At 40.9% G+C, this 23,074-nt stretch overlaps 1 protein-coding gene and 1 long non-coding RNA gene across 16 annotated transcripts in view; one reads left to right on the top strand and one right to left on the bottom strand.

Moving 5' to 3' along the window:
• neo1a (neogenin 1a) overlaps positions 1-23,074 on the bottom strand; it is a 255,108-nt gene that overhangs the window by 134,436 nt on the left and 97,598 nt on the right. For all 14 annotated transcript variants that reach the window (XM_044133485.1, XM_044133494.1, XM_044133502.1 and 11 more), the window contains exons 3-4: positions 5,985-6,260; positions 4,260-4,410 (exon numbers count right to left, since the gene is read on the bottom strand). In XM_044133485.1, coding sequence (XP_043989420.1) covers positions 4,260-4,410; positions 5,985-6,260 — 427 coding nt within the window. The remainder of the gene's footprint in view (positions 1-4,259; positions 4,411-5,984; positions 6,261-23,074) is intronic.
• LOC122840825 lies at positions 14,155-22,349 on the top strand. Of its 2 annotated transcripts, none has more exons than XR_006372293.1 (3): positions 14,155-14,372; positions 21,683-21,961; positions 22,041-22,349. It is a non-coding gene; the product is annotated as an uncharacterized LOC122840825 (long non-coding RNA). The 2 variants fall into 2 exon arrangements; XR_006372292.1 differs by having other exon boundaries at positions 21,672-21,961.

The raw sequence follows: 23,074 nt of genomic DNA, 5'->3' as shown, positions 1-23,074 counted from the left end.
AAAAAAGCAAAGGAGAGGAGATGCTTGGTAAGTGAGAAAGTCTGTTAACAGAATGTCATCAAAGGTGATAATTTCTGGATAAGTCCAATTCTTCAAACGTGTAAAAAATTTTCCTTCGTAAAGTAATAAAAAGGATGGAGAGTAATTTTTCATTTTCTTCACGTTCGTCAAGGTAGTAAAATAAACACAACGGACAAAGTGCAACTCCGTATTCATAAAAGCGATTGCCTGTACACACACACACATATATATATATATATATATATATATATATATATATATAGAGAGAGAGAGAGAGAGAGAGGCGTGTGTGTGTGTGTGTGTGTGTACGTTTTCACCTGAAATGAGCAAAGTGAGCACGGAGGGGAGAAACCCAATAGCAAACAAATCAAGCACGCCGAGATCCTCCGTTCTACGCGGCAGCAAAACCTGACGCTCACAGTCGTATTCAAATCAGCGGCGGGAGAGAAGGAGGAGCGGAGGAGACGGGCGACCCGGAGGCTTCGGATGAGGCGCGATTTGCATGCCCCCCGTCAATTCCCCCGCCGCTCGCCGCCATGCATAATTCATCCAGCTTTTACTGACTGCATGGGAATTCTGGTAGGTGACGGAGTGATACTTCGAAAGAACAAAAGATGACTGTCCTTTTCATGAGCGTCATCGGGACCGGCGCGTACGAGGCGTTCAAAGGACCGTTCCACCGACCGAACACTCGTCCCCCCCCTTCCTCCGTCTTTGCATACACATATCTGGGGACGCCATCATTGACATACAGGACATTTACTTAGAGTAAATGTTGGCTGAACAGCTTAAAGCGCGACGGGATCTATCAAAGTGTGGCAGGGCCTAATCTAAATAAACAGCGAGGTCGGCGTCCTTGGTAACAGACCTGCTAGGAGTCGACTGAATGTGAGGAGATGAAAAATTGAACCGCAACTTGGAGTAGAACAACACGCTAAGTGTTTTATGTTTCAAGTCATGCAACAATATGCCACTGCTACGATTGTGACAAGACAAACTAAGTTCATCAGTTGATAAATAATCATTGAATCGACCCGTCAGTACCAATTCTGACAAATGAAATATTAAATGGGAGATAATTAACCCCAGTGAAACTAATGTTAGTTTTTTAGTAACCATTTCTAGATCTTAAGCTTTCACATCAGCCTACAGAAAACCAAACAGAGCATAGTTTCATATTTCAACAACTGCTGCTGCAAACATCTGAAATGTCTTTAGAGACACAACATGGATAAAAAAAATAAAAAATACCAGCGATTTTAAAATACAAAATCTACCACCGCTTACAGAGCTGCTGTTGTTATGTGTGTCTACAAACAAAAGAACAATGACAGAAACAAGAGGGGTAAAGCTGAGGAACCAGCGGAAGACACTTCGTGTAAGTCACTCTACTTTCTGTCAGTACTTTCCGCTCATTTCTATCTTCTTTCATCACATGCATACAGCTCCAGCAACTTCACTTTCACGGTTTGTGCTGTGCACCAAAGACTAATAAAACTATTCTTTTAAGGTTCTCCCTTTGCGCCTCTAATCCACTCCGCAGTGTTTGAACCGACGGCATCGTCTCTCTCCTACACGCCGCCTCAGAGGAGGGAAAGGGAAACGCAAAGAGAACAGAAAGAAAATTCCTCTGATATTCTTCTTAATTGCCACTGTTGTATTAAAAAAGTAAAAGCTCCAAAGAAACGTCTTGAAAATGGATTTGCTCCACTATCTGTTTGTGTTCTGACGGCAGGAGGCTTTCCGTCCTCTTCAATATGACCAAGGTCTCCCTGATAGTTCAGTATGCTTGCTAATTACCTCCACAGACACCCCAAGAGGGGAGGAGTATTCACTGGATGTTATTTTCTAATTAATACAAGGTAGATTAATAAGGACCATTTTAGCCGGCTCCCGTTGGAGGTCAGAACACTTGCAGACAATCAGAGTCATTAAGGACGTTTAGCTTATGTAGCGTCGCGCTTTGAACCGTCAGAACGACGGGCTAATGACATTCTCGCTCACGCCACACAGGAGCCTCGCGGCTAACAATGTGACAACCTTACATTTAATTTCACTTAAGACACAAATCCCCATCCAGAGCTGGATTTAGATGAATGGGTCTCATTTCAACCCCTGTTTTTTTTTGTTTTTTTCCCCCGTTTTGTTTTTTCGTATTGACCCACCAAGTTATTATGCTGCAGACTTGACAAACTAGGGGTGAGGTAAACAAACTCCTTTCTTAATTGGTGAGAATCAAATTCCCCACGTTCAGCGCTATCCTCTCTGCGGACGTTGAGTCACACCGCCTGAGTTAATTGAGAGCCAGAGGAGCGAGAGCACACTCTGCCTCGGCTCTTTATTTGGGAAGCTTCCCGTCAGCTGGCGACCCGGCAGCACCGGTCTCCCAGATGAAGTGGCTCTGTTTGCATATCTAACTCTCTCCCCGTCCCTCCTCCGACGTGAAGCTCTTGGGGAAAGCAGTGGCAGAAAAGCATTAACACCTCTGGGCGCAGGCGCCAGGACAAACCGTTTAGCTCCTTTTTTTTTTTTGTGGGAGGCCAGAAGCACTGGGAGCAAAAGTGTTAGCACTGCTGCTGATTTTCAAAAACTAGACTGAATGGACCAGAGTCTGGCTGTGGACTCACTGCAGGCTCTTACTGGGTAGTTCTTATATAAGTATAATATTTATACAAGAACCCTAAAGTACAACAGGAAGACACTGGTGTTACGTAAAAACAACAAAACTCTAGCTATCATTAGCTAATGTTTGGGGGACCCGTTCCCTCACTTTTGCCTTTTTTTCACGGTCGCTAAGCAGCGCCACAGTCCTCTCACATTAGCCAGAGTGGTTGTGAGGTTTTTATTATTGTTATTAAAACAGGAAGGATTTCTTGTTTTATAAAATATTGGAGAAAAGGTCAATATTGTGTCAGCAGCACTTTTAGCCAAGTCACGTTTATTTCAATTCAGCAACAAGGCAGTTCAAAGTTCTTCATGCTATAAAAAATATCATCCAGTGAGCAATTAGGAAACAAGTAATAAACATCACATTTTGTCAAATGTCATCATCAAAATCATTAAGCTGATAAACAGCCAACATGTTGATCGATGTTCCAGTTACTACTAACAAAAGGCAGCTCTAAACAGGTGAGGTTCAGCTTTAATTGAAAAGAATTCAGTGTTTCAGCAGTTTTGAAGTTTTCTGGACGTTTGGTCAAGATTAGAGGAGAATGTCAATTCCTCCTCTATACAATTTTTCCAAGACAAACCATGAGTACTCCAGATGATCTGCAGTAGATGGTTCTTTTCAGGCCTGGCACTTCTTCTTTGAACTTCTTTTCTCATTTTTTATAATTTTTTTTTAATAGCAGCTCATATAATTTTGTGCACAGTGAGAAACACTGGACTTTTTGTTGGATTGTAATTTTTTTTGTGCCTCACAGCCTGATAGAAATTTGAAGAGGGAAAAAGGCAAAAGCAAATGAGGAGGATTAGCAGCGCTGGCAACCAACAGATTAATCCAGGACATGTTGCTGTTAAATATTGTCTTTGCTGCTGGATATTGAGCTGCTAGAATATGATGACAGTCATAAAACTGCCTTATAGCCACAATGTCTTCAGTCAGAGGCCTCTTCAGATTTGTTGCAACACTGACTACTACCAGAAATCCTTCCTGTGTGAGTTACAGCAGCATTTAAAATGTCTTTGGGATGAACAATTTTTATTTTTTATTGAATTAATATAAATATAATTGCCACAGTCCTGCTGGCCATTGTGATCACAAACCTGCACAATTCTGACTCTCATCTGTCTTTTCCTCTGTTACATTTTCCCCATTGCTTTTTGTCAGCTTCAGGATCTCGACCAATAATAATACGTATATCAAGTGTGAGCATCAACGCCAGTAAAAGACGATCCGACATGCATGACATACACCGCACTAGAAATATAATATCTTATCTAGAATTGCATTGAAGTGCTCTTTTTGCAAAAGTGTTATTGCACAACATGATGAACAGGATGTTGCGATAACAACTGTAATGTGATAAATTGTGTAGCTCTCCTGCCAGGTATGTTTAGTTTTATCTCTGTTGGTGTAGCAGAGAAACTTTCAGGAACGTTATCAATAAAGTAACTTTTTTTTTTTTTTCCCTGCATAACTGAATTAATTGTGAAAGAAAATTTAACAACCACCTTTATAAAATCATTTAGGTGTTAAACTGCGCGTACTGATGCAGCGGAAATGAGGTTGATACCTTTCCTCCAGCGCTTTGTCTCCAAACATCCAGCGGATGTGTGGTGGGGGGTAACCTGTGGCCACGCACGGCAGCAACACGCCAGCGCCCAGCAGCTTGGCCACAGACGCAGGCTGCACCAGGAACTCCAGCTTCCTCTCCACTCCAGGTTCTTTGGAAAAAAACAATAAATGTTCAGGGTCGAAACAGAGACAAAAAAAGAAAAAGAGAAGTGAAGTGAAGTTTAAGACTGATTAGTGATAAACTTCAAAAGAAGCCAGGAAGGCTAAATCAAAATGAATTATGTTTCAAGTCCGAGTAACGTCAGCGATAACAATGAAGTCTATTTTTTTATAGGGAACAGCAAACAACCATAGAGACATAGAACTGGGCCTGTCACAATAAGCAATAAATCAATAAATGGCATGATAAATTAAAACGAGTTCAGCAATTTGCGAGGTTTATTGTTTTTCTCCTTTCTCTCTCTTTCAAGGACAGATGTGCTTACAGTGACTTAATAATTCATTTCATTTCTTGTTTCTGTTGCTTTGGATATTGAAAATGTCTTCCAGTTCATTTAAAACATAAAAATTTTATTTTCGACAAAATAAAATTTGAAGTTTATTGATCTCTGAGAATGTGTTCTCGCATCAGTATCTGTCTCCAAGAAAAACATCACAGGTTATCGCAATAACTTCTGGGACAATTTATCGTCCAGCAAAAACCTGTTATTGTGAGAGGCCTGCATAGAACTAAAACATTTTGTACGTCAATCACTGCCTCTCATTGGAAACTTCTTCTTAGACCCATTTGGAAAATCTAATTTCCTCAAACGGTTTCACGAGGTCTCTTCTTACACGAATTCATCTATGAGCGAACAAAGGACGCAGAATCCCACAAAGGTCTTATTGAAGTCAGAGTTACGGCCTCCAATATCTCCTCTGTGCCGGTAGGAGGTCTGGCGTTTAACAGCACAGTAAATAAACCTTCTGGAGGGGCAGGAGGAGACCCTTCAGCGTCCCTTTGTGCTACAAGTGAGTTACTGTTACATCAATTCGACTTAATAGGAATCAGTCGGCTCCTTTTAGCATTAAACCAATTCTCACCCTGGTTAGACGGGCGACTTTGTGCTAAAAGTAATGAGCAGCATAAAGGGAACACAATGGATTTCTGTAATTAAACAATAAAACTGGAATGTAAGATTGCAAGGAAGATAAAAAAAAAAAATACATAAATGAACAAAAGGCTAAACATTTCAGTCAGAGAGGATAGAAACAGTGACTTTGGTAGAATGGTTGGAAACACTGTATGGTCATTATGTCAACACAGAGGGAGGCTGAGGTCCCTGTAATGTCTTTACCCGTCTACACGCTAACAACTTCAGCAGATAAAGTGACAAATCACGCATAAAGGATGAAAAATGCTTGGGGACTTTGATTAGGACGAATCAATTGAAGTGCAAACAACTTGACTGATATTTCTTTCAATTGTATTTTTTTTAATGTTTGCCTTTTTTAAGTCTTTATAGTTGGTGTTTAGTATTGTTTATAATGTCTTTCAATAACATGTAATTACCTAGTAACAGTTTCAAATTTTCTGTCAACTCAAAAACAGTAGGCCCCTGGATGACTGCCCTAGTGCCCGCAACACGGGGATTAGCAAGTTTTCTGGAGGAAACCCTGCGCACATCACAGTAAGAAGGATAAAAGCTTCTATTGAGGACCGATTCTCAGAGTTTGACTCCACCTGGGATGGTCTGCAGCGGGGCCTCGTCGCTGGACTTGGAGGAACCCACGTTTTCCACGACGCAGCGATAGAGGCCGGCGTCCGTCTCCGAGGCGTTGCTGATAACGAGGGCCCCGCTGGGCAGCTGGATCAACCGGTCACTCAGCTCCAACACCTCCTTGTCCTTCTCCCAGCGCGTGAACGGAACCAGGTCCGAGTTGACCTCGCACGCCATCACCTGGCTGTCCCCGACGTGGACGGAGGCCGGCGACGGCTGGCTGGCGAACCGGGGAATTCCTAAAGGACGAGGGAGAAACAGGAAAATCAGGGTGAATGAGATTTATTGTCCAGCGAGGGAATCGAGACAGACTTCATTTCCCTCTGTTACAGCAGCAACTTTCTGAGCCCATTCTGTGCAATCTAACTTTGCAGCAGGGGAGTTCGAGGTGCTGCACTCTGAAAGATTTTGGGTGGCCGAATACTAGAATTGAGCAAATCTGGAGTAGTTGGTCACTGCGGATGGATGCTTTTTTTCACCTTTTAGGGCAATTTAGTTTCACAGGGAAATAACATCTTCTTAGAAGTGTGGACACTTTGATTAGGATGAAACAACTGAAATGTAACAACGGCACTTGACAAAATGTAATGTTGTAATTGTTGACGTATTTTTGTGTTTTTATGAAGCACTTTGAAATGCATTGTAGCTGAAAGGTGCTATATACATAAAATTTGATTTATTGATGAATGATATGAAGTGTATAAAAGTACAATATAGATTCCCTTTTCTCAAAGTTCTTGCATTCATCTTAATTTTGGAAAAACTAGAACCATAACTACTGACCTGCTTTTGCTCAACAGCAATTTTTACAAGCCAAATAAGAGGGAAATAAAATAAATCAAAGACTGTTGGCCTGTCTTACACTAACGCAATCTTGCAAGACCTTTTTTATTTATTGATTTTTTTGTATGTACAATGATCTGTTTTCTGTATAAATAAAACAACACATTTCAATATAATTTTAATTTTTGAAGTTTATTATTGAGCACATGAAATAAAAAAAAAGGCACAAGAAGTTTGTTTTAAAAAATGGAATCAAAATTTTGGCATTTTTGTGGTCCCACATCCTTTCAAACGAATGATTACAGCATTGTAAGGGGTGCCATAATCATTGTGTCCAAACTTACGGCAAAAAGTTTGGACACCCTGAGTGTAAACAGTAAACTGTGGGTGATGAGATGAATAAATGGATACAGAACGATTATATACAGATAAACAGTGGACAGATGAACATTAAATGGACGGATAGACAAGAAGTGGATGGCTGGATAAACGGACATAGAGAAGAAAAGATGGACGGATGGGCTGGTGGATGGAGGGAGGGATAAGTTTGCTGGAGAATGAAATCAGAAATAAAGTGTGTAAATATTGTAGCTATTTCCATAACCATTCATATTCAAACTCGTAGGACAAAAAAACAAAACAGATGGATCCTTGAACTTGACACAGGATTCCACTCAGGTAGAAATTAATTTAAATAACAAAAACAGAAATATGCTAAAAAGTGGAAAACAAATCCTTCAGTTCATATTCAGAACACCGTCCCCAAAACCACGGAGGTCACGAAATCAGCGCTGACCTCCTACAGGCTCATTTAAACGCACTGAAAACCCTCAAAATAAACAGAAGGAACCACGGCTAATGCTAATTAGCCACGCAGCGACATGGCTACACAGCGATTAAAACAAAAAAAATAAATAAAAAAATTTAAAAAACAACTTGCATTTGAAGGCGTCATCCAACGTTCCTTTAAAACAAACCGCAGCCAGAGAAGAGACCAAACAGTGTGAAAGACGGCAGCAAAAATAATAATAAAATAATAACAATTTATTCGCCAAGCAGAGGAACGAGGCTTTGTTTTGGGAAGTGAAGCGGGCCTGTCAATCAAGTATGAAAAGAAAACCATGCTGCGTTATTACCCAAGGAGAGGCTCTCGAGCGTTTGAACCGACCGCGGTCGTCTCCTTGGCAACGTTTGCGCGAGAAGCGGCGGGATTAAGCCGCGCGGCTGCGGATGAGAGGAACGGCGGCCGCGTTTGGCGGAATGTTCATCTGCTCGCAAATGCAACTTTGTCTCCTGTAACTGTGCTTTGATGCAGGAAGTGATGCTGAGCACTTGCTGAGTGATGATTTGGTGTCTGCACCCCCCAACACCACCTCCCCCTCTCTCCCCCAACACCTCTCTGGAGCAGACATCACTCTGAATCCTGCCAAGAGCGGCTCCAGGGTAAATTACACTTTTAGATAAAGCCCCCCTTCGCACCCCGCTCACTCTCTCCTGGCTCTGGAGGATGTGTGCAGCTTCTCTGGGTATATCTCAGCGCGGCAGTTCGACTAATATGGGCTTTTCTGATGCCAGGGTCTGATAGTTTTGTGTCAGAGCTGCCAATCACCTTGCCGCATAATCACGCCAGCGAAGAACGACCTGAATTATTTAGATTGGAGACGTTCGCGCTTTTCACCGGATCGAGTTATTGTTCGAGAGTAACACATGCAGCGCGATCCGCGTGTGGATTTAGAAGTCAACGGATCAAAAGTTTAAAATGATGACTTTATGACTTTTCACATGTCATTTCATTTATGACTGTCACATGTCGTCCCAAACTGTTCTTTTATTGAGATTTTAAGGGATGGACCAACACGATGTAGCACAATCGTAGTTAAGATGAAGTAAACAAGACGCGGGCTAGAAATCTGAAAAGTGCAGCGTTCACGCTACATGGAAAGCGTCTGAAACCATTTTGAATTCTTCATTGGATTTATAACAGGTTTCAAGTCTTGACATAGATTCTCAACTGCATTTATGAGGTCTGAGCTTTGACTGGGCCATTCGAACACATGATGCATTCTGAGCTGAATCATACCTTGTAGCTCTGGATGGATTTGTAGGTTCACTTTCCCGTCTCAAAATAGTATTTTTGTGAAACTGGGGCATAATACTGCCATCACCATTTTCACAGTGGGAGCTGTTAAAACAGTGCAGAAATAATGACATAATATAAACAAATATAGATATAACAAATGGAGATTTTAGTAGTTCTTTAAGGTTTTTTTTTTTGGCTTGTTTTTGTTAGGAATAAATTCTGCATTAAATTTCCAAAACAAGGGTGAGAAATATGTGAAACAAAAAAAAAATCATTAATAATATAATAATAATAATAATAATAATAATAATAATAATAATAATAATAATAATAATAATAACATCAACACAACATAAAAAGGTAAGTTGTCTTTTCACAAAAGGGTTATGTAACACTTGCAGCTCTAAACTTTTATTTTTGCTGGACTTGGGGCCAAAACCAGCTTTTTGATTTGTAATGGTTTAACATATGAATCATTCTAAAAATCATAAGGTTTGTGGAACAAGATGTGAAAAAGTTCCAAGGTATATGAAGATTTTAGAAAAATAAAATAATTTCTGTAAAACACTAATTTTATAGCATATTTCAGTGCTTTTCATAACCCTTTGACACTCACACAAAACAGCCTCAGCTCTGATTGTTCGACGGAAAAATAAAGACAAGTGGCCATTTTTCTTGACAATAACGTGGGATAATGTTCCTTAATAACACCACTTGCTGACTTTAATTGCCAAATCTTTCGTATTCTTACAGAAACAAAATCACCTTTGTGTAAAACTTCGTCTAACGTCTTACTATGTCACACTACAGCCTAAGCGCTTCGTGGGTGGGAGTTATAAAAAACTACCCGCAGAGACCGATGCCTCCTCCAGAGATCAAACGCTGCTGCGTCACGCCATCGGTTTAGCGCTTTCTGACCCGGTCGGCGGTCTCTCCGCCGGGTTTCCAAATCGACTAAGCCTTTGTTCCTCCAGGCTCATCTCGTCTCTCTGGTGTGCGGATGTGCGCAGAGCTTGGCTCTGCTGTTCAGTGGCAGTCGGTTTTAATAAGAGCGCTGTTACGAATGCACTGTGTGCTAAACTGTACATCAGCACATTAAGCTGAGGTCAAGACAGAGCGGAGGGAGAGGGGAGCGCCGAAGCCAACGCCATCGATTCCAATTAATCACAATTCTCCATTTAAATCGACTGGGCTGGGAGCTTCATTTTGCACGTCCTGGCTCAGCAGATCTATTGAACAGAAGTGCTGTGCTGCCAATCTCGAGTCTTATCACCGGGATGTGAAGGAACCAAATAACTCCAGCGGAGCAAGGTAGTCTCTGTGGTCGAAAGGGAAGGAACGAGGAGAGTTCATCGGGTCCTCTGTTCGCGTAAAAAGCGACAGGACGAAAGCAGAATTCGATGATGTCGATGTCACTGGTGGATTTCTCCAGAATGTGAAGTGTTTGGTCTAGTGAGGGGGCTGCACCGTGGGGCAGTTGGTAGAGCTGTTGCCTTGCAGCAAGAAGGTCCTGGGTTCGATTCCCGGCCCGGGTCTTTCTCCATGGAGTTTGCATGTTCTCCCTGTGCATGGTGGGTTCTCTCCGCTTCCTCCCACAGTCCAAAAACATGACTGTCAGGTTAATTGGTCTCTAAATTCTCCCTAGGTGTGAGTGTGTGTGTGAATGGTTGTGTGTCCTGTATGTCTCTGTGTTGCCCTGCGACAGGCTGGTGACCTGTCCAGGGTGAACCCCACCTCTCACCCGGAACGTTAGCTGGAGATAGACACCAGCAACCCTCCTGACCCCATTAGGAACAAGGGTGAACAGAAAATGTTCACCCTTGTTCCTAAGGAGTGAGGATGGAACAAAGGGAATGGAATCAGATGTTAGTCATGAGATCTTCCAGCATGGCTTTGTCTGCGGAGCTCATAATCATATGCTAATGAAGCAAAGTGTCCATCACTGGACAAAGATTAGCAGAAAGGAGCGACGCTACAAAGCGCAACCGACCAGCATAACGCCTGTATATCGCCGCCTCAGCGCAAACACAAGATACACTAACACACACAGATAGGCATGCACTTGTAGCGGCTCCTACTGTTCTTAATTAAAATCAGGTATGGAATAAAAATGAGCAGATTAAAGGAATATGCAAGAGGCTTTAGGGATTTCCCCCGAGATTCAACTGACTGCGTAACGGTTTCCTTTCACCTTGGATCTGCTCTTTGTTACGTATTTTTTCTACCAGAGTCAGAGTGAATAATTAAAAAACAAAAATAACAACAACAAAAAAAAAAAAAACAGGCTTATATATTTTTTTAAATGTGCACAGGGGATTTTTGTTGCGTATGCAGAGTCTGGACTGATTGGAGAAAGGAAAAAATAAACCTTTTCTGGTGCAAAAATATATTATGACATATGAGGAAATACCATCCAGGGAACTAGGAGATATTTTATAGGTAAAAGCCGAATGAATCAACTAAACGGAGCATTTCCAGGCTCTTTATGGAGGCGGATTTTACCCATTAATTCAACATTTTCTATTAACATATAAATTACCCGGTGGGACTAATTAGAGAGAAATTAGGCATGCATTTTTTTTCTCTTTCCCCTTTCAAAAATTAATTTGTTGATGGATTTTATGTAAATATTTACTATCACATGTGCTGCCAATATCTTCCAACTCTAATTAGATTAAGATTTAAAAACATGATAAAAATCCATACATGACACGAAGCTGTAAATCACTTTCCATGTCAAGTTTATTCAATTCGGCATGGAAGAAATGAGCAGATTCTTACTCTTAAGGAGCACTTAATGTCAACGAAATCCAGACATTGGTGGTAAAAAGCTGCAAACACTGTGAGACGTAAACACCAAGAACCGAACTGAGCTCGCCACTGATGCGTCACAACTGGAGGCCTTGCAGGAAACTGGATAAGTGTTGCAATCCAAACTACTCGGATGAAGATTAGTGCAAGGATGTTTACTGCTAATAGATGTCAAAATTCAAGGCCCGATATCGTGCTAAGATTTCAGTTCAAACTCAAAGTTTGTCCGAGCTAAAACGTTGGAAATCACCATTTCAAAAGACACCGTTTAAAAAAAAATAAAAATGGTGCCTTTTGTTTGAGTTATGCAAAAATGGAGAACAAATGACAACTACATTTACTGAAGATTGTGTCTTTGTTGGTATTTTTAAAATATAACTATAAAGCTAAGGAGCTGGAGTTAGCTAGCTACAAAGCTAACACCTGCTTTGGTAGCTTGCCTTGGGTAGGCCGACATGCTAACTCTAGAAGCTTGTTTCCAGCATTTATGAATATTTATTAATATTATGAATATAGCTAGTTTGATTTTTGTAGGTCATTTCACCCTCTTACCACGTCATACCTTCATAGTTTTAAATGTCTCACGCTTTTTGGGTTGAAAATTTTGTAGGAAATTACAAAGCCATTTCGTAGAGGTTGGAAGGTGATATTTTCATACTTACTTTTACTAAATGGTGTAAGGTGAGCTTTTATAATCCACCCACAGTTTGCTGTAAGTAGGTATTGTTAAAGGATCCCAACAAATAGTACTTGTAACCAATAGACCTCCATTAAATTTATTTTTGTTTTATCCTAATCAGTCAGAGTCCACATAAGATTAGCACCGCAATCACCAGCAACAGGATGTAAAAGTGTCCCGAAAATATTACACAATTATATCAAACTTTAGAGACAATATTTTTTTTTATTTTATTCTTTACCTGCACAATTCATCATAAATAAATTTGAGTCATTGTTTTATTTGACTCAGCATACACACCTGGTAGTAACTCCAGTCAGATAGAGCATATGACTGCTGAATTTGTTTTGTGATTTTGAAACCTTCACTACCTTGAAGCAGACAACCTGGTTACACCCAGACAGAATTAGCAAACAGTCAAGGTTATTTCTTTAAGCTCAAGAAAAAAGATCTAATAATTGACACATTTATTTTACATCTTAGATTTTCTAATCTAAGATGTTTTAAAATGTGGCCAATGAAGAAATAATCTCTACAGCAAACAGTAAGTAATCACACATATAGTAAATTTCCTTTTAGACTGAAAGGTTTACCATCCAAAATTAATTCCAACGATAAAAGACCATTCTATCGACCTTAAATGATTTGCGGCTTTTTGTCAGTCCACTGCCATTAAGTGGAAACGGTCTCGTCTCCAGATTTGACATTTAGTGCTCCTAAACAATTAGGAAGAAACAAATCCCAGAGGAGAGCCAGAAAGGCCCTCCTGTCACGCATCCATTTATTGCTCCCCGTCTCAATCCAACAAATTCACGCTCATTCTCCGGGGACTATTGAAAGTCATTGGGAGAAATGTGGGAAATCAATACCTGAAATTGAAGTACACAAGCCAAGCTGAAGAAAAGTGGGTACTCTTGAAAAGTAAATTAAAACCCTTCTTGTCAAAATAATTCCTGGAAGCACCGACTGTTACAAATGTGCTGGGAGCGTATACACTGCAATCCGAAGGGCGCAATAATGACACCCTTTTTGTCCTCCATTATCAACACATCTCTTCCAGTTTGGCGACATGTCCACCCAAAGACAGATAATCGGAGTGTTGTGGGTGTATTTATGAATTTCGCAATAACGGACTGGGCCAAATGTAAGCTCTTCGGCACAGAGAAAATACCCTCCCAGGTTCAACACCAGTAAAAGTTCGCACAAAATCCTCCTGGGTGTCTGTGATGTAGTTTATATCACAAATATCTAACAGTACAATTCAAAAAAGACAAAGCTTGTTGTAAGTCAGTCATTTTTTAATATTCATTAAAAAAATACTAGCAAGTGAAATAATCTGACAGTGGAACTCATAAAATGGGGAAAATGATTTGTACAGATTTTAACAGTGATTAAAAAAACCTGATTAAAATCATTTAAATGATTTTAACGCTGAACTAGAAACTAGACCAAAAATACTTAAGATTTAGTATTTTTGCAGTGTAAATTTGATGAATGGGAAGGTGAGAGATGGTGAAAAGCTAATAATATACATTTCAAATAGTGTCTGAGTGATGAAAGTGCTGTTTCCAATTATATACACTTTTCTCTTTAGGTTTTCCACAGAATTTAGGACCTAGAAACTGAGATAAACATTGGAAAGAGGTCAAATTTTGCATTTATTGTTTGTATATCTTATATTTCGCTACTCAGTTAGTCTCATCTGAGCAAAACGCACAATTTCAATTACTGACCTATCAAAGTTAGCAAGTTCTTCATATATATGCTTGTTGTGAGCTGAGAGAAAAGGCCTTTTCTTGGCACATCCCCAAATGACCGGTTGTCATGTAGATGGCTTCCAATGGTTGTTATGGAGACTTGGCGACCCCCAACATGCCGCCCCATGATGCAGTTCTGCAGCCGAGTTTCTCTTTGGCTCCCATTTGACATCCTGCTCACTGTGTCTCTGAACACAGATTTGTATATTTGCCCTCTATGCTATATTTACAGTCTATAAAGGTAAGTTTGGCAAATTGTGATATTTAATTGACATTTCTGATGGCGTCAAATGTTTAACATATTTCAAATGTTCCTTATTCAAGTTTTATGAAACCCTTTGTTTATGGTTGCAGTTTTGTTACTGGTAGCTGACTGAACAGCCAGCACTGGAAATGAGAAAGAAATCACTCTCTTGTGTTAGCATCAAAGAGGCTAACAGCTAGCATGCTCAGGCTGGTCACCAACTAGAATAGACACATTTTTGTTTGTGTTTTTCTAAATAAATCTTTATTTAAAAAATGGTTGACATGCTATATCTTAAAGCCACAGGCACCACTTGCTTTGGAATTAGTTTTTTTTTAACACTATTTACTGGAATCCAACTTGATATCAAGCATAAATATTAAATATAAAAGCTAAATGCTCAATATTATTAAAGATATTATTGTGTTTGAATGTCATTAGCCTCTCTAATGCTAAAACTAATGACCTACAGCAGAGGGAGCAGGCATTGAGTGACTAGCTTTGGTATGCTAGTCATTAGGCTCTCTAATGCTAAAAACAACCAATCAGTGCTAATGGGCAGCAGAGGGAGGAGGCTAAGTCTCTCCTCTCCAATGCTAATGCTAATGCAAATGCATAGCCTCCTTCTGATTAGCCAGCCCTGGCCTCTGAGTTACCATTGGCTACAGGATAGCCTCGTGCAAAAATGCAGCCATTGCTGGGTGCACAACAGTTTTAATCTCCACCCTCATGCTGTGTCATAATTGAAAACATAAAAAAATATAATACAATGGACCACCTATTTGCTACATTCCTGATCTTTTCAATTGATACGCAAATGTTCCCAATATATATTTGAAAGCCTCCATTCACAAGCACAGACATCAGAAATTTAGTTAGTGAACACGTTTCCTCCACTGCATCTGCTATCAAACTTTAATTAGACTTCATTTTAAAACCTCCTGAAATACTTGAAGGCACTGCCTCCACATAAAAAAGCCATAACACTGTTGTCTCCCAATCAATTTTACTAGTGGTTGCATTTCTTAAGAGACAGGTTGTGCATGCTAAATGGCTCTGCAGCAAAAAGGAAGTTTGCTTTTGCCGATTTCGGGGTGTGGATGATCTCCTCAGCGTTTATCTGCAATGTCTGAGTGGCACAAATTGCGGAAGTAGCAGCAGACATGTCTGACAAGTGATACTGTGGCTGTTTCCTAAAATACACATACAAGCAGAACTTGATGCTTTCTTGTTTCAGTCAGAAAAATAAATATTTGCAGACTTTCCCGACTGTAAAAGGCGTCGGCAGCCTTCATCCTGCCAGGAGGTGATAGGTGGGAGGCCTCCCAAAAACGACAAGAAGCAAAACAGGATTAATTAATGAATGTTGCATTGGAATCTATTAAAAAAGTCGCAGAGCTTATTCATCATGTATGATGCCTGACGGGCCTGACACACGGAGGAAATAATGACATGCAAAGGCCTGATTGTGTCATCTCAACCTATTAGTCTGTTATACCAGCGGGGCGGATGATGAAGAGTGACTGTGTTAAGTGGGTAACGCAATGTTGGGTAAAGCATAACACAGTCCAAGACAATGTCTGAGTAGTATTAGCGCCTCTTGAACTTTCAGATTTTGCCTTTTTATAAGCCTAGATTTTAATGTATTCTATTGTGTGCGATATCCCAAAACTAGGGGTGGGCATTTATCGTATCGTTTATCATTTATTGTATCGTGTATCGTCTATCATGATAAATTTGACCACAGTAATGATGATTAAACCACCCCCAAAACCATCCGTATTGATGGGATGGTCAGTTTTACCAGTTTGTCCATTGTTTGTTCAATAACAACATCAATAAATATTAATACATTTGATACATAGAATAAACACTGTGTCCTAAAGAAGCGCATTACAAACAGGAATGTTTTTCAAGAGTTGTGTTTGTGTATGTGGGGCTATCACAGACATACAGCACTCTAAAAATGTCACTTTTATTGTTATCAAAATAGTGCCACAAAATCCTGCGATAAAATTTGAAGTCCACATTGCTCACGCCCAAATCAGACGTGAAGTAAAGCTTCAGATCCAAACAGCTGTCTGACAAAATAAATAGACTCAAAGAAACTGGTGCCTTAGCACATCAGGTAATAAAAACCCCGGAGGTTAAACACTAGCCTGATTGATCCATGAAGGCATGCATATCCTCTTGATACACAGCGGCTTGTGATCTCTACACACACACAAGAGAAACAAACATAAGATGAATAAACAGCGTTCCACAGCAGCCACACAGAGAAGCTTGTTTTAACCTCTGGGCTGTATCAATGGCTCTTAGGTGCAGGAGATGAGGGGAAGAAAAAAAACACATCCTGACCTCAAACCGTGTCTGCGAAGGGAAAAGTAAAAGCATCAGAGGCCAGCTGGAGTCCAAGAATGACACACCATGTCGGGGTATATGAAACAGAAATTCACTGTTGAATACAAAGCTCCAAACAGAAGCTCACTGAAGTAGCAGTGGTGTGATCAAAGGCTCGATCCGCGGCCCAGCTGACTCCTTTAAGAGCGCTCGGCCTGAACCTCTCCGCAGGCTCTGTAGGAACGGGGAGTTCTGTAGTTTGGGAATGCTAAACCACGCTGCTTACAGGCCAGATGTTGAACAAAGAGCGACCTTCTAAACATTTATGACAATCAGGGGACTTGCCGCAGGGCGCAGCTGCAGTTTGGGAGAACAGCTGAGGCGACAATTTCTCTCCTTTTTTTGTTTTTATTGCGACTCGACTCAGACAAACAGACAGCGTAGAAAACCGCTCCAAATAAATGTCACCCAACAGTCTCTTTGTTACACTTGTTACAGCTGTGACAAGGAGCGCATTCTCTGAGTCGAGTTTCAGGAGCCAGAGAGAGAGAGAGAGACGAGGAAAGGAACAATAAAATCCAACAATCAACAGAGTGTAAATGAGAAGTGACACGTCGGGGTGAGATTGTTGGCAGTTCCTGATTACCTGTTGTGAGAACAGACAGGTGCTAAACCGTGATGAAGGGTGACCAACAGATTCACCAACAAGACAAGGCTCACGGTTATCATATCTGCTTTTCAATTTGTTTCAGTTTCATAAATGTGTTTAATTAAATGTGTTAATCAAGGTGATTTACATACAATACAGCAACGCTAAGTTCATAAATGTTGCCAATTAAGACAACTGTCGACATATTTGGTTTTATAACCGGCCTTCCATTTGGACTCACCAACCCTTTATCCACCATCCACCCAAATGACTTTTCCCCATATTTTGTCCGTCCGTCCGTCCGTCCGTCCATCCATCCATCCATCGTCAGTCCATAAACTATCTACCTTATTGTTTGTCCGTCCGTCCATCCATCCATCCATCGTCAGTCCATAAACTATCTACCTTATTGTTTGTCCGTCCGTCCATCCATCCATTATAGCATTTGCTCCAGAAATAAAGGGATATTTCACTTTCTGTAATTCATCAATCTCGTCTGAATTTGAACACCTGTAATTTAAGATATGACATAAAAAAAACAAAAAAAAAAAACACGTCCAACCTGAATCTGATAATTATATCCTTCACATGCCTCGTGAAACAGATTACTTTGAGAAAAAAATTAGATGTGGAACATTTTCACTGTTGTTTTGACTTTAGGACCACCATTAAAGTTAGACATGCATAGAAGTCCAAGTTCCCACACGGAAATATCTAGCATTGGTTCCAACTTCTTTAAACGGCAGCTTAGGGTTTATGAAACAATCACTCAGTTTGCAAAAGCAAAAAAAAAAGGGAGAACTTTTCAGTTTTCCCCCCAAAATTTGCAAAGATCAAAGTTTTGTTTGATTAAAGCCAAGATTTTTCTCAACCATTTATATCCGCCTGTCCTGTCCTGTGAAAAATCCTATCTTTTTTCCCAGCGGCCATATTGGAAGGCACGCCCCGTATCGGATATCAAACATTGAGAGGAGTCTGAGGGAGGGGAACTTTTCACTTTTCAAGCCAAGAAGCACTTTGGGACTAAACCTGTTTAACACCCCAGAGTATCTAACCGAGGAGCCCTATTCATTAAAGCTAATTGAGTTGTAGCTGAAACAATACTGATTGCATTAGGACCTTTAATCATGTTAAAGTGTCTTATTTTATTAAAGGGAATTTGGCTCAATCTCAAGCCTTTTTGGAGGCTAACCTTCGTCAGAGGTCGTTGCCAGGGGAGACTGTGGGAGCGGACATTCCCAGGCATCCTCCCACAGATAAACGTGTGTGTATACACTCACACTTTCCACCTCACCACTCTCCTCCCTCCATTTCTTATCAGGTAGAGGGAGAAGGCTCGTCTGAGCGTGCTCCAGCATCATCACCAGTCTCACTTGTGTGATAATAAAGCGACTGTCAATCATTCCAAAGCTTACAAAATTAACTTTCTCTCATCTTTCGCGAGGCGTTTCCTTCAGGTCAGAAGACCTCCGACCAAAGTTCACCGGGTCACCCAGATAAACAAAACAAACGCACCCTGTCCTGCTGTTGGTACGAGATAAATGGATGGCATCTTTCCATCACTTTGACCTCCTCCTTCCCTCCCGGGCGGTTTCTTATTCTTTGAGTGATTCCAGGACTCGACATCCATCCTCCTCTATCGGCCTTCCTCTCCTCCGTTCCATCTCGCACATTTCAGGGAGCTCTGGTTGGTAAAGAGGGACAGCGCGGCTGCCGGGTTTCTTATCTTGCTGTGTTGCTGGCACATTTGAAGATGCTATCGGGGTCAGCCCCCGTTGCTCTGTTTATGCTCCAGCCCCAGCAAGTGCAGCCTGACAGGAAATGAGATGGATGGAGGATGGCGGAAGAAGAAAATGGGAACATCTTCCTCAGCAGAAATGATGGAGTGAGGAGCAGACGGGGCAGACAGGCCCTATAAACATGTATAAAGTCGAGAGGCTCGTCCAAAGCCGGAGGAAAAACGGAGAACCGCCGCAGTGCAGTTATTTAGCCAGATTTATTTTCCGTTTACTACGTTTGCAAGGTTTATTACTGATCGGTCGACACTCAAAGAAAAACCTTTACACTCTGAAAATAATTTTTTTTTTGTTTTTTTTAAAACTTTCCCATGGGCGTCTGCTTCTTAAATATACGTATGAGACTGCAGCTAAGGCAAGAAGATAAAAAAAAAAAAAACAACAATAACAGCCATTGCAAAAGCGAGATTAGAAGATGGAGGGCATCTAGATCTCGGCCATGTGGGGAAACATCACCCAGGATTTGGTGACCTTGGTTACAAAGAAATGCTCTGCAGACACAAAGAGGCAGCCTTGCTGAACTAAAGGCGTACACTTAACTTTTTCATGTTTTAACAAGTCAACTTTAATGTTTTTTGTTTTAAGTTAAAAGAGTGGACGGAAAAGTTTTACAAGCAAAAAAAAATCTGAAAAACACCTTGTATTCCAACAGATGAACGTTTTAAAGTCTCTCAGTTAATTATGAAGATTTTCCATTCAGATCACATTTAAAATAAGAATATTTCATCAGGAAAACTATTTTTAAAAACTGAAAGGGCTTAAAGAAAAGTACGTTTAATATTTCTCTAATGGTTATTATTTTCCATTTTGTTATTTTCACAAAGTATTTTTAATTTAACAGACGAGACTCATCAGGAAGTATATTCTAATTTAATGAATATGACTGCACAAGAAAACCTGGTCGATCTGGAGAAGTTGGGTTTCTACCATCCAGCAGGTGGAGACCCTAAACATACAGCCAGAAATTAAACAGAATAGTTTGCGTTAAAGGATTTCTTTTTTTTTTTGTGCTAGAGCGGCCTAGTCAAAGTCCACACCTAAATCCAATTGACAATCTGAAAACATGAGAAATTTGATCTTCACAAGTACTCTCCTTTTAGTCCCCTTTAATTGTTCCACGCAAGAACAATCCAAATTGCCTGCCTATAGATGTGCAAACAATTGAAAAGCATGTGTTCTCCTCTTTACCTCCACATCACATGAAATCCCAATAAGACTTCTTAAAGTTTGCAATCGTAACGTCACTACATCAGAAAAAAAGTTTAATTACCCTCCCAAGTGTCGGAAATAGGAGCACTTCATCAGGATTGGTGTAAATATTCTATAGCGTGCCCGATCATTGTCTCTGTGAACTCATATCCGCACAAGAGCCAACTCCTCGTGTTCATGTGAGTTCGCTCCTGTCTGCTCTGCAGAGAGGCAGCTTGAGAGCAGCAGATGCTTCCGAAGACACAGCTGCAGACGGAGGCGGTGATGTCGGTCGCCGTGGCCAGGAGAATTCATCATCGTTTACCTCGTCAAGAGGTGTGACGGCGTGGCAAATTAGCGCCAGTTAGCGGCTCTCTCCTCCCCACCGCCATCTCCACACACAAATGATCTATTATCGGTTTGAAATTACCGATCAAAAACACCACTGTTTCGATGCGTGTGAATAAGTTCACAGCGGTGCAGATGACTCTGGATCATGCTGGATGTACATAAAGTGATGCTTAATTTACAAATCTGAATACGTTCTATTAGAGCTGGACAAAATGGCTGAAAAATCTATCACAATATAGGTGTTTTATAACAGTCGATAACTCTCAATATTGATTAGGTTTATTTTTAAATATCTGAAATATTGCCAAACTAGTGTCATGACGTTTCCTGCTTTATCCACAGTTTTACACTGTTTTTTATTCTTTACTTTCAAGCTGTTATGAAGCGCGGCAGAAAACGCTGAAACTGCTGCTGAGTGATGTACTCAACAGGTTGTTGCTAGGCAACCAAAGCATGAGTGAGTTAGTTGACGCCACCAACCTTTCTTAGCTGGCCATAAGAGGTTAAGCGGCTAAAGCCATTCCTCTGCCTACATCTCCCAGAATGCTGTGCGGTTGTGAATGTTCTCTATATCTTGAATATTCCATCAGATGTACTACCTATTGATACCGATCCTGTGCTTATTGTGATATATATTGTTCTTTATTTACTGCCCAACCATACTTTCTATGTTTTGATTTGGGTTATAAACCTAAAAATGTCTGACCAAACTAGAATATAACAAGATAAACAAGCACAGAATAACATTTCACTTATAGGTTCCATATTTGTGTATTGGTGGTGGCATTTGACAAAATGTAATGTTTATTGCTTGTTTCACAATCAGTGACTGTATGATGCTTTTATGACATAAAGCACTTTGAACTGCCTTGTTGCTGAAATGTGCTATTACAAACAAACCTGACACATCTGTCAGAAACGTAAACACTTAAACAGTTAAAAAGAGGTCGGCCCTTTCTGTGTCTATGTGAGAATCTCTTTAGATGCTCCAGTGAACGTTGGTAGCAGCGTTCACGGTGAACAATCTGACACAATCAGCGCTGCAAACCTGCCCGTGCAGACGTGAGATGCAACACACCTTCAGAGTTCATTAGAAGCCTCTGGAGCAGAGGCAGATGCTGCGAATGACAGACTAAACAATCAGCAGCAAACACAGACAACAAATACAGCGAAGACGCTGCTGCGCATGCCGAATGAGCTTCTGGAGGGCGGCACTCGCATCTGGATGTTGATCACAAACCGTGAAGCAACAATGCGCTCTGGTAACGTCATCGTTCTCTCTCAGACTTCGAATTCTAATTTTTGTTCATTTAATGTCAATCTTTCTCTGTAAAACTGCAGGAGGCGGGGCAATGGGTTCTGAAATGATCTCATCAAGAGCAGTGAAAAGGACAAAGTAACACCGAAGACACTCTAATCAGATATTCAACATTAATGGAAGCGAATACAAAGGATCTCCAGAACATCTGGGTTGCCCGGGAGAATGGCGTCGCCAATTACCTCGGTCCATCTGTGATGAAGTCCCCTCAGCCAGAGCAGGTGCCATAACGAGTGTCACTGAACACAGTCAGCGTCTAATGGTTGGTAAACTGCACAAACAGATCGCCCGCAACATTAAAAACCACTGAGAGAAGAAATGATGAATGCTGATCTTATTATAATGCAAGCCCGCGGTTCATAAAGGCGCTAAGGGCTTGTTTTAATGTCCGTATGTTGCGTGGATTAAAACCTTTTTATGCTTCCCTGCAGCCACGGGTTGGTTCCCCATATTTGCTTACCTAAGATCCAGACAAGGGGGAAATCAGACATCCCTCTACACCACTGGTCTCAAACTTCGGTCCTCAAGGGCCGGTGTTCTGCAACATTTAGATATTTCCCTGCTTCTTCACACCAGGCTCCAATATAAGCTCATTAGCAGAACTTTGTAAAGCTTGACTGTACGCTAGTGAGGCAGTTTCACCATTTAATTCAAGTGTGGAGGACAAGGGAGATCTATAAGTTGCAGGACTCTGACTCTCGAGGAATGCAGTTTGAGACCAACGCTCTACATTTCCGTCATGATCATAGATATAGGTGAGAAACAGACAAGTTTCTCTACTGACTAATCTGTTTCTATACCGTGATGGACTGAAACAGCACCCAAATGTTTATTTGAGAAAAAGTTGAATTCTTCAGCTTGATGGAACGACTGACCCTCAACGTGGATTGAGCAGTCAACCGTCTTTCAGTTGCGAACCATGGGACCAGACTCTTTGGAGCAGCCTAGCCTGACCATTGCCTTCCTGAACAATTCTGCTCCATTATAATTTTGGATCAGAACAGTCTTTCCCATTGAATTGGGTTCCCAGGTAGAAGTCCAACGGGGGGCATTCGGT

Source organism: Gambusia affinis, linkage group LG02 (genome assembly GCF_019740435.1).
Source record: "Gambusia affinis linkage group LG02, SWU_Gaff_1.0, whole genome shotgun sequence".
In the NCBI taxonomy this organism is placed as follows: Eukaryota; Metazoa; Chordata; class Actinopteri; order Cyprinodontiformes; family Poeciliidae; genus Gambusia; species Gambusia affinis.
This window is presented reverse-complemented; position numbering and strand designations above follow the sequence as displayed.